The sequence below is a fragment of the Plectropomus leopardus genome, chromosome 2 (genome assembly GCF_008729295.1).
Source record: "Plectropomus leopardus isolate mb chromosome 2, YSFRI_Pleo_2.0, whole genome shotgun sequence".
Lineage (NCBI taxonomy): Eukaryota > Metazoa > Chordata > Actinopteri > Perciformes > Serranidae > Plectropomus > Plectropomus leopardus.
The window spans coordinates 23,646,193-23,661,489 of record NC_056464.1 but is presented as its reverse complement, the minus strand read 5'-3'; the positions used below and the strand labels follow the sequence as shown (position 1 = coordinate 23,661,489).

General features: G+C 38.0%; 1 protein-coding gene across 4 annotated transcripts in view; it reads right to left on the bottom strand.

Moving 5' to 3' along the window:
- Positions 1-328: 328 nt before the first annotated feature.
- ppp1r16b (protein phosphatase 1, regulatory subunit 16B) overlaps positions 329-15,297 on the bottom strand; it is a 122,110-nt gene continuing 107,141 nt past the window's right edge. For all 4 annotated transcript variants that reach the window (XM_042505641.1, XM_042505657.1, XM_042505649.1 and 1 more), the window contains exons 6-11: positions 14,988-15,112; positions 7,507-7,632; positions 7,343-7,418; positions 6,808-6,937; positions 6,244-6,379; positions 329-4,420 (exon numbers count right to left, since the gene is read on the bottom strand). In XM_042505641.1, coding sequence (XP_042361575.1) covers positions 3,947-4,420; positions 6,244-6,379; positions 6,808-6,937; positions 7,343-7,418; positions 7,507-7,632; positions 14,988-15,112 — 1,067 coding nt within the window. In that variant the 3' untranslated portion in view covers positions 329-3,946. The remainder of the gene's footprint in view (positions 4,421-6,243; positions 6,380-6,807; positions 6,938-7,342; positions 7,419-7,506; positions 7,633-14,987; positions 15,113-15,297) is intronic.

The window sequence follows — 15,297 nt, the reverse complement described above, 5'->3', positions numbered from 1 at the left end:
AATCCAGTCTTGTTTTTACCACCTAAGGAATAAATCCAAAATTAGACCACCTTTATCATTCAGCAAAAAAACAAAACAAAACTGAAAAAAAAACACTGAAAATAAACTTTTCTATCATTTGTGCAGTGCTGTTTCCAGCCACTGTTGTTAAACATAGTCTTGATTAGATATGTCATAGTTTGGTGTCTGAAATTCCTATAGTGATTTCTTCAAATGCCTTGTTTTATCCAGCAGTTATTGCATTTTTGCTTGTGTTTAGGCCTGCCGGGCAGGGCAGTTTCACTGATTACGAAGAGACCATATAAAATTCTCAAAATATACAATTTATTCAAAATATGTTAATGCAACCATCAATATATTCCAGTAATTACAAAATCAGTAGTTTTTGTCTTCATAATCTTATTGTCATAGACAATAAGGCTTGCAGACAAACACAAGCTTTGATCTATATATACCATGAGAACACGGGGTGCTTATTAACAGCTGGCTGTCCTTTTCTGGCTAATACTGACCAGGTTGAGGTTCAAAATTACAACTGAATGTCATTTGTATTTTAATGAATAAGGAAGCAGAATTGACATTAAAATGGAATTGATTGCAGCAGCTCAGATAAATGTGAACTGGAGTAACTTTAGTGAATGTCTGCTGAATCATAGTGAGATGATGTCACTAGCTCAGACATGAAAAAAAAAAGGAACCACAAATAGGGGGTATAGCAATCTGTTTCACTCTGACGTAATTTGTACTTCCTCAAGTTGAGCTGAAAAACAAACCGCTTCCTATGAAAATGCAACATCTAAAAGAAGTGACCGCTGCTGAAAATTACACAGAAAAAAGGATTGCTGACACCAGCCATCGTGACAGCAGTGAGAAAATGCTGAGTATGATGTTGACACCTGGGTGCACTCGACTTTCCAGAGAGATATTACACAGCTGGACTACTGAGGGGGTCTACATACACCTACAGTTTCCCCCTTCACAATCAAATATCTGCTTCCACTATTTATCAGTGTGGGTAATTGTTTGTTCCTATATGTTCCTCAACAGTAACAACACAGACATGTAAATGCAGTTCATGGGAACAGATAAGGGAATACTAATACAAACATATTTACAAACACATCTGTACAAATATTTGACACTGTACAGTTGGTGTGATGAGGATGGAGTGGTAGTGGCATTGTGGGTAATCACATGTGTAGAGGTGATAGTCATTAGAAACAAACAGCAAAGAAAGCCTTCCCCAAATTTTTCAAATGTCCTCGTAAGTTATTTCAATCATGGAAGACTCTTTGGCACTCACAAGGAAATTAGAGGAGCCGCTATAAGATAAATGGAGTTGTTAAATATACTTATATGCTTTCCTGTTGAGATTTAAATTTGGAGATTGGTATCACCGTCATGTTTGTTAAATAAGAAGTATTAACTGAACTGAAAATACAAAACTGGAGCCAGCAACCAGTTAGCTTATCTTTACACAAAAAGTGGGAACACCTAGCCTCGCTCTTTCGAGTAAAAACAAAAACCTCCACTTTCCAGCACCTCTAAAGCTTACTTTATCACAGCAGACATTTTGACATGACAAAGCAGGAAAAGCACAGATGTAATCATTAATAATACTGGCTGAATGACATTTAGGTGAGCCATGAGCTCAGTTCGTAACATCACGAAATGTAAACATTAATGGCGTTCTCCTCGGCTGAGCTGTAATGTTAGCTGGCTCAGTGGTGCTAGGTGAGCTAGCAGTAGATGCACGCTTCTTTGTGCACAGAAATAAGATTGGCGGGTGTATTTAGGAAAATAGCTCCTACATAAAACTGCTCACAACAAGGCCTTGGATTATCTTGAGTAACCAGGTCATGATTTCTGGAAAGAGACATTGCTGTTGAGTTTTTCAAATGTATTCTCTTTTTTTTTTGAGCACCACAAGCTCACAGCCAATATCTTCTATCACAGTAACATACACAAAATGATCTAGAATAATAAACAGCACTACAGGTGAGAGAAAACATATGATTTTGGTAATCAAACTTTTTGATTTTGGTAGTTGAACCGTCCCTGATATGGTAATAGTTTGACCTGTGCTTTCCCTGCTATGATGGACCAAAACATGTGCTCTGAAAAAAAGGTATGAATGTTGTAGTTTTGCATCTGCTTATGTGTCGGACTGGTTGCAAATTAGGAAGTATTAAACCTAAGCACTGGGCCAAGATATCATTTAGTGATTTTGTTGGTTTTGGACAAAGCCATTCTACCTTCTCCCCCTTTCCCCCTTTTTGCAGTACTTATGCTAAGCTAAGCTAAGCTAAGCTAAGCTAAGCTAAGCAGCTGCTGGCTCCAGCTACATACACAATGTACAGACACAAGAGGTCTATCGATCTTATCATCTACCCTTTGGAAAGAAAGCATATTTCGCAAGATGTTAAACTATTCCTTTAGTTAAGCAGAAGATCTACTTATAGTACTTCTTTATATTTTACATTGTAGCCATGATGTATTGAGGGACACCTGACATAACATTGGGGCTCGCTACATAACCAAATCCATATGCGAATTAATGTTATTTCTTTTATGAAACTGAAGCAAGCATTTCATAATGCTTAGAATTTCTATTAATGAAACAAATACAGTGACTGAGAGAGGATACAGCCACACAATGGCAACCAGGAAAAAACAAAAACGTTAACAAATAACACTGTTATTTTTAGTGACACCAATATTAAATCCATCCTGACAGAATGGCTTGTTTGTGTTAGTTTAATAACATGTACATATAGCAGACAGTAAGCCTTACTTCATTTTATCAGTTGAACGTTTTTTTCATGTCAGAAGGTGCTTTGCTGGAAGACTCCCCAGCTCATCTTACATTGCATTCACTCTCTCCACACACCATCCAAATAATAAATACACTTAACTTTAGGAACCATAAAATGCTTCTTTTTTTTACACAACATTATTTCATAAATAAAGAAATGTACAGTTATTTCCAACCATGTTTGCTTAAATTATCTAAATGGGAGAGCACAAAGTGGGTTATGCATAACAGAGCATGACCTGTCAGTTCAGGTATGATATGAGAGGACGGTGAGGTGAAGTATAGTTGACAGAATATACTGACAGTTTCAAACACTAGTGCAGCACTACGCTCCTGTCTGTTAGCTCTCGCTGTAGAAGTACACTTCCTGAATATTTTAACACTGTTTATGGCATTCCTTCCCTTTACTTATGCAGGCAGCATTTGAACGTGACGGACAAAAGAGACTGCATCTCTTTTTGCTACGTTTTTGATATGTTGTAGTACAACATGATATAATGCAATATGTTCTGTGATGACGTTCTGACAAGAAAGAAGAGCAATGTGGTTTGTCAGCAGTGTATCCTGAAGAAAATGTTGTTTAATTACATGATATCCATCCATATGTAAGGTCGAAAAAAATCCATCTTCATCTCTGAGGGCAGAACATGCACCTTGTACCTTGAGATCTTCTCTATGTTCCTGCCTTTTATGACCATTTCCAGGTGAAAAGCTTGAAAACAAATCCAACTCTTAAAGGTGCACAGGACCAGAGTAACAGCTTCTTGCACTTTTTCTTTTAGTTTGTCTTGTAGAGTGACTCCATTCTGCAAATGAATTTTAATCCAAGTGACGCCTGGAGGAAAAAAATGGCACTGCTCACACTTGAAACATGCCTGCGTTTGGGGTTGATGCCTCCTGTTGTAGCAGGACTCACATAGCAGGGAGGTACAATTTTCCTATCCTTCTTCAAGCCAGCAGTCTCCTTTGGGAGAACTTAAAAGGAGGGAAAGAAAAGGATGTTAAATGACAGGAACACTCCCTCCCTCCTTCCTCCCTTCCTTCCTTCCTTCCTCCTCTCCTCCTACAGCACGCTCCGCTCTTCTCTGTGCAAACACTTCCTGTTCCATCAACAGTCCTGTGTGCGAGGTGCTACGACACACAGCAGCAGGTTCGCACCTTCGGCTGCTCTTCCTCTATTGGCTGCTTCAGTTTGAGGAGGGGAGGGTCGCCACTGGCTGGCGTGTAGTAAACCGCGTTGCCATTGGAGGAGACCAGCGGCATGCGGGGATCCTCAGAGGTGTTTTTGGCATCAGTGAAGGAGTCTGTGGAGCCGTTGCCTAGGTGACCGTTGAATAAGGGGTGATTCAACAATTTGGCAGCAGCCCTCTGTTTTTTGAGCTCAGACAGCGTCTGAGCACGCTCTCTCGGCCAAGCTTCCTCCTGGGGAGGCTGGGTGGTGATGATCCCACTCTTATCAGACAATGGTGTGTTACCGTTGGAGGGTGGTTGTTGGGGCGTGGACACTGTTGTGGAGATGAGGCCGTTTTGTTTGTTATTGCCATCTTTCAGGATGGTGGGCAGCTTGGGCTTGTCTGGCAGCTCCACAGCTACGACTGGCTTGACCTGCAGGACATCAATAAAGATTACTTCAATCCCTCTGTAAGGCTTCTCTTTTAGATGATTAACCTCATGCAGGGAATCTCTGTAGGGGGGAGATCAAATATCTTTGATCGGGTGCCCAAGCTATCCTAGCAAGCTCAAATAAATTTTTTTAAAGCCAATTTACTTGCTCCTATAAATAAAAAGCCTGCCCTCTAAAATTGTTAAACCTTTCATCATGAATCAACCGCTCGTTTAAGTGAACTCTTTAGGTGCATTTTTTAACAATTTTATTCAACATAATTCCGTTTCACATAATCTTTCTAAAGTTTCTCATTTTAGCTGTTGAAAACGTGCCTGCAGTGATTGCATAATTACTGGGTTGTCACAATTTTGATCCTAAATAGATTGACATGAGCTTTGAGTTTCAGTCATCAAAGTCAAACACAGGCTCAAGATCGCTGTCTTGAGCAGAAGGAGAGCTAGTTCCCATTAGCTGTTAGCAGCCAGTGGCCCGAACTAACAGATACGGGAGGTTGCATTGAGTTACGTTATGATGCGCTCAAGTTCTTTTAAGTAGCAATGAGTATTGTGCAAAGGTATATTGTCAAGTTATCGTGTTCAAATTTAGTCAAACTTAGCTTTTGGTGAGAAACTTAAACACAGCTGTTTGAAGGAGAAATGTGATTTTTTCACATCAATACAAAGTAACTTTGATACTATGGAGGGAATCAGTATGTATTATAAATAGTAAAAAGGCTTGGAAGTTGTTTTTTAAAAGACAGTTATATTAAAGGTTGTTGCATATATGTGTACTGAATGACAACAAAAAAAACACAGGTATCAGTTATCAGCAAATTTGTTATTTTAAATATTGGTTTTAAACATCTGCCCACATTTTTTTTCAGTCTATCCCTAATGTAAACAACGTGTAGTTGACAGAAAAGCTGCAGTTTGTAGGCTACGCTAGGTAAGTGAAAGCCTTTTGTGAGGAGGAAACTCAAGCTGCTGTTGTAAAGTCTCCTTCTGCCATCCAGTGGTTCTTTGTTCCCAATTGACTGGTGAAATAAGTTATTGTTATGACATTTTCAATAAATAATTTAAACTTGACCATATGGTCTTAGTGTTGCACATTCCAAAAATATGTTTTAAACTGTATCACATCTGATACCATGTAACCCATCTTTTAAAGAGGAATTTGACACTGTACAGTTGTCAGGGCATAAAACAATGAAGCGATGATCTGTTGATCTTTAAAAATAAAGGATTGGTAGTCTAACAATATCCTAGCCTATAGTGCTGGAAAAAAATGAAATCGAAAGCTGAATCAAATCATTAACTTAAAATCGTAAGTCTAATCAAAATTTGAATTTGGAGAATCGTGACACTCCTGGTAATTAGACCAGACTCCCAGCGTTGCAAAAAGCAACTGTAGCACCCAAATATTATGTGACAATGTAGCATTCTTATCTGTAGAGTCTGCCTGCAGTTTCCTCCGTTGTGGGTTTCCTTCTGTGTGACTGTTTCATCATCAAGAGAGTTTTGAAGGAAACTTCCGTAACTCTGACACACCTGCACTGAAATCTGACATTTAGACTCCTGGTGTGTGGGAGAGATCATTATATTACCGCCTCGCTGACTGTGCTAAATATATCACAAGTCATGTCAGGTCGTATTTATCTGCCACAAGAAATACACCATAAAAAAACAAAATTGACTAAAAAAACAGACGCATTCTTAAATGCTACTTTTAAAACTGTAACAAATGTAATCTATAACAATAAATCGGTTTACTTAATGCTATGAACTCGCAACAAGAATAAAATACTAAAAACACGATGACTCACATGGTTATTTTCCTGATCAGACTCTTTCTCCTTTTCCTCCTCCTCCCTCCCTCCCCTCCACACGATGGCCTCCGTTTCGTACTCTTTACGGCACAGGTTGTGTCTGTCCGACAGGCTGGCTCTCCGCACCACTTTTCTGTATACACACACAAGTTTCCAGGGAGATAGTACAGGAGAGATACATGTTGTACAAATAATCATGAAGCGAAATTAAAACTTATTCCAATTTCAAAATTGTGGTCTGGAATTGAGATAAGGTCTTAAAATGTACAATTGAGGATTAAGGGAAGCTGATCTGCTCATCTAAAAACATTTCTAAAATTTATACAGCAGGCAGAATTCAGAAAAAAAAATCTGCACACTGCTTGGCTCCCTTTATTGACAAGAATTTCTGTGATTGATATATTGCTCTATTAAATTACATGTAGTGGTAGCTATCAGTACAGCATGCAGACTTTTTGTCTGACTTGTCTCAACTTGTCTTTGGGTGGAAGAAAAGTAAATAAACAATGTTAAATACCATCTGCAGTATCAGTTGTAACACCAGCAGATGTCAGCACTTACCCACGACTGCCTGCGCTGGACGTTCGCCTGCACAGTGAGGTCTTGTGTTTGAGCTGTGACTTCATGATAATGTCATGTTTGTGTTTCAGGTCCAGCAGGATGGCTCTGAACTCCTCATCCTCACACAGATCTTAAAATAAGAATGATGAAGAACAGGAAAAGAAGAACAGGTTGTTGGGATTTGCTGCTCTCTTAGAACAAATCCAGGATCATAAAATGAATTTGTATAGTCAATTAATATCCTTAGTGATGCTACTATTTCCTCATATTAACCGTTAACATGTACTTGACTTATAAACTTAACAATTTCACAATTTATTGACCATCAAGACTGCCAAAAATGTAAAAGCTGATGTGACAAAAAAGGTTTGGATTTGCTTTAACGAGATTTAAATCAGCATATAAACAGAACAAACCAATGGTATAAAACTTGCATCGCCTGAACAAGCTGAAAATGAGACCCTGCTGAGGAAAGACATTTGTTTCTTAACTCCCCACCAGGTGTATTGATAAGAGTGTAGAGGTGTAAATATACCGATGGGGGTCTCATCTAGAAAGGTCTTCGCATTGAGACTGGCTCCATGAGACACCAGGAGCTCTGCCACATGCATCTGAAACAACAACGACAAATTACCTTAATGATTTCAGAAACCTTTGTGTGCGCACTTCGTTTCCCGTTTCCTGTTTTGTTTACCTTACCTGACCCCAGCAGGCTGCAGCGTGAAGAGGCTGCCATCCATCTGAATCTCTCAGGTCCATGCGAGCTCCCCCCTCCAGCAGCAGCTCTGCAGCCTGCACGTAGCCATTTGCTGCTGCGATGTGGAGCTGCAAGGGCAGAGCAGGAACAATGATTCGATTATTCAAGTGCACAGGTTTTGCTTTAGATATGCCCTGTGCATATAATCCAGCACGGATCTCACACTTAACTCCCAATTTAGATGACAAAGAATAATGAACTACTAACTCAAAAATGCTGACCATATAGGATATCACACCTCACCTGCAATAATCTACATCAGATTTTCACTTGTCACTGGGCGCCGTAAATCACTAATGTTTTGTCACATTGGGTCAACAACATTGTAAAAAGGATTTGCCATAATCACAGCTGCTTGGTCCAGCTCTTCTGCAGTTTGTAAACTGAACTCCATTAAATGTTAGACATAACAACTGAACTCGCCAGTCTGAAATGACCGTCTCTGTGGGTCAGAAACTCACTTATATGAATGCACCATTATTCAAGGAGCTGAGAAGTATGACTCATTGCACAGCTTTACTACCATCAAATCTACTCGATCAGGATATTAACTTTAATCTTAATCATAAATCTAATCTTAAATCTTAGCCATTATTAAGATGAGGTTTACAGCCAAACATCATTCAAACCCGCAGTTCTTTATATAAAATTTGATTGGAAACACAAAGGTTTTACAAAAGTATCAAATGTGTCGGAGTAAATTTCTTAGAAAATAGTAAAAAGCCCATCTTAAGTTGCCGGAGCCAACGATGAAATAATGACTTGACCAGCAATCTAAAACCCCAAAATATTAATCATAGATGACATTAAATTCACATTTGAAAAGCTGTAACCAGTGAATTTTTGGCAACGCTTGATAGGAAAGAAAACCATTAAAATTGATCATTTAACTTCTGCTTATTAATCTTGTAGCGACTATGTGATTATCCAACCAATTGTCAGCTCAACACATCATTTATTCAACGATGAGCTGCAGAAGGTGACACAAAATGTTTCTGTATGCAATCCAGTCAAAGACACCGGCAAAAGACAATTTTAAAAAAGTTAAAGGAATACTTAACCCACAAAATGACCATTGTTAATCAGTCATGCTACATTACCTTGAATTACTTCAGAAAACTCTTTTTCTTGCATGCCTCCACCAAAAACAGCAAACATATTGATTTAATGATTGATTAGGGACCATGTTTAACAACAGCAAAACTATATCAAAACATCCATTTACACACTCTCACAAAACTCTTGCAGTATAATCCTAGTCTCATTTATCCAGCTGCCTGCTCAGGACTTCAGCATCTTCATTAAAACTTCACTATTTAAAACTGAGCTAAAAGTGAAACTTAACCCTCAAAGCCAGACAAGCAAAAATGCACGTGTTTCTGAAGTACTGAGCACACGACTTGATCAGTGAGACTTAGATTAAACTGATATGTGAGATGTTGTAAACGGATGTTTTGATATAGTTTTGCTGTACCCAATCAATTAATACATCAATATATTCACTGTTGTTGCATGCAACGTTGTTGTTGCAAGCTACTTTAAGGGGAAACTAAATGAGAAAACTTTACAAGCTTAACTTAAAAAGTGTGTTTCTTGAATGCTCGGACTTCTTTTAGGTGTTTAGACATTTGAGCTACAGCATATTAAGGGGTTAAAATTAAAATTATAAATTAGTGTTGTTTTTGTGGTAACTTTCTCTGCTTTTCTGAATCTGTCTGAGAAACCTTCACACACATAATATGAAGCCAATGGCAGCCTTCATTTCATCTGTATCAGAAATGAAACCTGATGACTCGTTCAAGGTTATTTGGTTGCTATAGCAATAAACCTAGACCCCGCTCAAAGTCTGACTAGTGAGAAGAAACACATCTTGGTCAACTGGTGAAGACATGAGCTTAAACTGAAGAGAGAGAGAGGCACAAACCATGACATCCAGCATTATTGATCTTCATGCGGAAATAAGGATTTATTATAACTGGCGGAGGAGACTCACAGCCTTGTGCACTGCAGGGGTTCACACACATGCACCTGATATTTTGTGACAACTCAATGAAATAAATCAAATGAGGTAGCAATTAAAGGGGCTGTGAAAAAAACAGAGACTCAAATGGAAAACAAATGAATTCATGGAAACAAAACAAACATATATGAGGTAATCACAGGCGTTTTTAGTACTGAGATTTTCTTTCTCTTTCTCCTGGAGAGCAATAAGTGTACCGAGAAAAATCACTCAAGAATTGTAGCAATTCGAATGCACTACAAATCTTTTAAAAGCAGCTTTGTCTGTGTAAGTTCAGTGTCTACAACCCACAGTAAATGCATCTACAGCAAAACATCCAAAAATATTTGAAAAGCAGAATGCGAAGGCTCGATTCAGGCTTTATAGCACACCAGTAATTGTCGATGGCTCCTTGATCTTTGAGTACCCGACATGTTTAAGTGGATCTTTATCCTGGAGAGAGCATCTGAAAATGTGCTCCATTATCCTCTTTTTTAAACGATATCATGTCTCCCCCCTCTAATGTAAACTGGCTTTTTTCTCCACCTTCGAGTGTGGCTATCACAAATGTCAAGAAATCACAAGTTTCATAATATCTGCAAACTGTCCTTGTGTTTGTAATGAGCATTTCAGATTCCTCACACAATATCAATGACAACCTGTCAGCGGTGCACCCTGCCTCTTGCCCAAAGGATGCTGAGAAAAGCTCTCTGTGTCTCAACTAGTTTTTGGCCAACAGCCTAAAGAAATACAGGTTAGGTGAACTGGAAATTTGAAACTGCCGGTAGGTGTGAGGGTGTTTGTGTCTGTCTGTGTGTGTTAGCCTGCGAGGGACTGATGACCTGTTCAGGGTCTGGTCCAATACAAATGCATGCTGGGCCGACTGCAGCCCTCTGTGACTGAACAAAAGAGGGTTTAGAGGATGGATGAATTATTGTACTTTCCTATAAATAATCAGTAGGGATGCATGATAATATCGGCATGTTATTGGTATCAGCAGATAAGGGCTTTAAAATGACATCAGCCCAAAATGAAGATTTCTTCCAATACGGCAGGAAATGCCCACGGCTCTAAAACAGCGGGCTACAAAGCATGTCGCACTGTGGCAACAACTGTTTAAGAGAGGCAAAGAAAAAATGATTTCTGTTAAATGGGGTATGGTTAGCTGTTAGCAAAATGTTCACAATTGGGTAGTTTTTAGGGTATACAATCTCTGTACTTTTGTGCATGTTTAAAAAAAGAGTTTAACCAGAGCTACGTCATACATCAAATATAGTAATGATTTCAAATCAACACAGAGTAGGTGGTATACAGCTTTGTTTTTTTTTTGTGTGTGTGTTTTTGTTTTATTTATTTATTCAGTTTTATGCAATAATGTCAATTTAATCCTCAGGATAAACCAAAACACAGGCTCAGATATTGGAATCCGTAAAGGAAATTAAAAATAGTAACTGAACTCCTTTACCTATACAACGGCACATTAATTATGTGACTTCAATTTGGTCGAAATAGGTCAGATTTGCCATGGTTGTGATGTGGGGGAAACTTGATAAAGTGCAGAAATTATCGCATAACAGTGCAACAGTTGTTTTAATGTATAAATTTCCACTATGGCAAAAACAAAGTAAACTTTTGGTAGCCTACTAGATAGTAAGAATGGTTTCTTTTTCAGTACACCAAATAACTGTTCCTGCAATAAAAATGCATAAAGTGAGAGGTACAGACATATAATCTTACCAGATAAAAACAGATGTTGACAATTTTTTCCTTAATTTGCAGTAGGAAAAAGAGGTAATAAATCCAAATATATCACATAAAATATGGTATCAATACTCATAATATCACAAAACATATAAAATCAAAGATTTTCTACACGTAGATGTGACTACTGTGCACATCCCTAATAATCACAGACACAACTGTGACTCCAACCAAGAAATTTGTATTAATTTAAAAAAAAATTATATTTAGTCTGTTTTCAAACTTATTTATTTTTTTATAAATCTTTTTAATGTGTATTTTAAGTGTTAGATGCTGCTATCTAATTTCTTGAATCATGTCAAGCACTTTGAAATGGCTTTGAGTGTACAACACTAAACTTGTCCAATTAATGTCAGTTTGAATATTATTCTGTTACATTTTTCATGAAAAATGTTGCCAATATTTTTTTTAAATATATAATATTTATTCATATTATAGAGCAAAATGCAAGCTGTTTAAGTCTTACAGTTTTAATATAAATTGAATATTTACTTAGCACAATGTTTCTGTCTTTTGTTGCAGTGAGTCACACAAACATACTATAGGCTGAGCTTCTTCTCTCCCTCTTGAAGTCATTTATCATTTGTTAAACTGACAGAGCATCATGAATTGTTGAATAAATGTTCTCTCTCTCTCTGTCTGATCAAACCATTTCCACCACAAGAGAAGAAACTCACTGTTCCTGCGCATCAAAACAAGGACAAAATGTATTTCAGTGGAAAACAAAAGATTAACCTTACATAACTTCCTACCAGTTCCAGGTCTCTTCTTTGCCAGAGATTTTAATAAGGCATGCTCTAGTTTGTTTCATTGTGCTCGAATGAAGATTAACAGGACGCAGAAAGCAAGGGGACGAGCAGCTCACACAATCTGTGGTTAGACTTTAAAGCTTAACAGGGATAATTTGGGCTACTACCATGTAATGTCCCCTGGTTATTTTCATCCGGTGATCTGTCACGTTGTTTCTCCGGCACAGATAAATCCCTGATACATAATAAAGACTTCATTAAGGCATGTGACATTCTACGCTCTACTCAGGAAATTATCCAAATTTTTGTGACCTACTTGACTTTTTAATGCATAAGTGCACTGAACTTCTTAACGAAACAAACACAGTGACCACAGTGGGTTCACTTTCAACAGTAATACCAAAACGAATGACTTATCCACACAGGACATGAGCTCTCTTCTCAGTAGAAAAGATTTACACATTAATTTTTGGGTCCCGAGGCACAGAAGAGTGAATCATGCAGATAAATGAACAGCTGTGTGTCTTAACCGATGGTGTGCACAACCTACAGTCCACGTTGTGTCTCAGGACTGTTTTATTGTCTTAATAATACAAATCTACAGCAGCTATGTCTACGATGATTTTATTTTGTCTAAATGTGTTTCACTGCACCTCAGCTAGGCTTTTGTTATTGCTCAATAATATACATCTTTACAGTCTTTGATTTTTGTCTTTGCCGATGCTATATTTGTTCATGAATCATCTGGTTTGAAGTTTTCATCTTTTCTTGAAATGCATTTTTTATTATCTAGCACTGACAAAGTTGTGTGATGTTGTATGTTGATTGTCATCGTAAGTAGTGATACTGAGATTGTTGAATCTCAGATGCTGAGATCACTACTGGTTATTACTTTGGTTTCTAAAAAAAAAAAAAAATGCCACTAGACAGCAATACCTGTGACCAATCACACCTGAAACACTTTTTGCACTTACTAAGGGTTTTTCCCTTAAGTCTAAATTCTTGCTTGTGTTGTACGTCGCTTTGGATAAAAGGGTCTGCTAAATGAAATTGTAGAATTTAGAATTGTAGAATTATTAAATTCGTAGACACAATTGCCAATGAAAGTGGAGACCAACCCCAGATTCACTTTCATTTTAGTACAAGCTCTGTCCACTTGGCGTTTCGCCTCGCTATACTTGTGCTTTCCAGGTGCTGTGTCTAGACTTTTGAAGCTTCCTTTTGGATGCATGCTGCTAACTTGCAGATGAATACACCACCACGAACTTCTAGTGGGTCAGAAGAGACGACTGATAGAAATGACCTCTTTATGAGTCTATACATTGTTTTGTTTTTTGTTTTTTTAAATGCTGCATAGCACACCTATGATAAAATACCCCACATTGTAGATCTTCACTTATTTGTATGATACAAACTCGATATAAAAACCTTTTAAGTTTCACAGTGCTGTGCTGGGTCTAAACCTAAAGAAACTGATGCAATTCCAAAACGACGGCTAACCATCTTGTTTCACACACACACACGCACGCACGCGTGTGCACACACACACACACACACACACAGAGCCTTAAACTGCATGTGGATTGCAGGTGTAGCCAGTAAAAAGATATATTTTGTAACATATCTGCTCTGCAAACAGTCCGTATCCGTTATGTAAAAATGTATGTAAATACATCTAAGAAGCATGACAGTGCACCTGTGTAAGCTTGAAGGGTGATGTAAGACCTGAAGGTTTTACTAGAGTCATCTGTCGTCTTCTCATTTTAGCAACAACCTTCTTTTCTAACTTTGAGCACAATTTAGTTATTTGTCAAAAAATATTTTGAGAAGAGTATGTCTAATCAGACAATACACAGAAGGGGGGCTTTAAGTAAATTTGTGATCTGATCTTGCATCCGTTTCTATATTCAGGGGTGAAATTCTGCTTTTAGGATTCTCAGTCACTTCTCATGATGTATTAATGTTCTTCCTAATTCATGCATATGCACCACTACATTGCTTTTAAATTATGACTGCAGGTAAACTCAGTGCTCACAGACAGATCACCCTTTTTTATCTGCAGAGCATTTTGAAATCACACAGCTGATTCGTCTTTAAGAAGATTATAATGAGTCTCTAAACGCCTGATTAACTTTAAACGTTTTACAGCCTCATGAGCCAGTGTTGCAGAGCGCATAATCATTAAAAGGTGAAGCTACGATAAAGATGGTTCTCGGAATATTTACTCACCCTTTCTTTTTTCCTCTCAGTGTAGACCTGTGATCTTCGATAGTTTGATAAGAGTGTGTTTCTGCAGCCCTTTTCTTGACAGTAAACACCCACAACAGCTTGAACTCCTCAGAGTCTGCTGGCTTGGAGGCACTTATGAAGGAGTAACTTTGCCTAATTTATAACTTTGTAGTGTTTAGTCTCGTATTTTTTTATGGCAGCGAGTTAATGATCAATGATGTCTACACATTTATATGTTCCAAACAACTTTAGGATCTTGTCCTGTCTCATTGCCAAATCATTCATATGCAAATATTGGTTGCTCTAATAAGTCCCAGTTTCTGTGGCAACATAAACAATAGTGTCAGTGCACATAAACTGCATGAATCTATGGATGATGCACCCTGTCTGGTGTCAATACAGCCTGCTGGTGGTGCAGATTTGAACGCCACAATTATGAATGTATATAAAACTTTTTTTTTTCCCTGTTGTTTGCACGTTCCCTGTTCTAACTTCTATTGCAGTATATTTTGTCTGATGTTTTAACAGTTTCTTTATATCCTGGCCCTGAGAGAAGTGACATTTTGATTCAGCTATATTTTTTATAGTAAAAATGACAATAAACTTGATATTTAAAAACTCTTTAGTCAGCTGGTTTTAAAAATTTTTTTTTTTTTTAGAGAAAACAAACAAAGCACAGTCTCACCAACGTAGCTCCCTGAGAGTCCTGTTGGTTGACCTCCTCTCCCTGTCTCATCAGTTCCTGAACATCTCCCAGCATCTTCCTCTCTGTCGACGCTCGTGTCTCGTTGATCATCTCCTGGGTGATGCCTGTCAATCAAATGAACAAGCCGAAGCGCGCTGTTAATCACCAGGGTGGATAGTTTTTGTCCTGACAGTCAAAATAATCAGCTGACAGAGCCAGTTCATCACTGATCTGAGAATCATGGAGGGACAGAAAAGGCAACTGGGGTATAACGGAGCAGGGACACAACATAAAACTTCAAAAAGTGAAT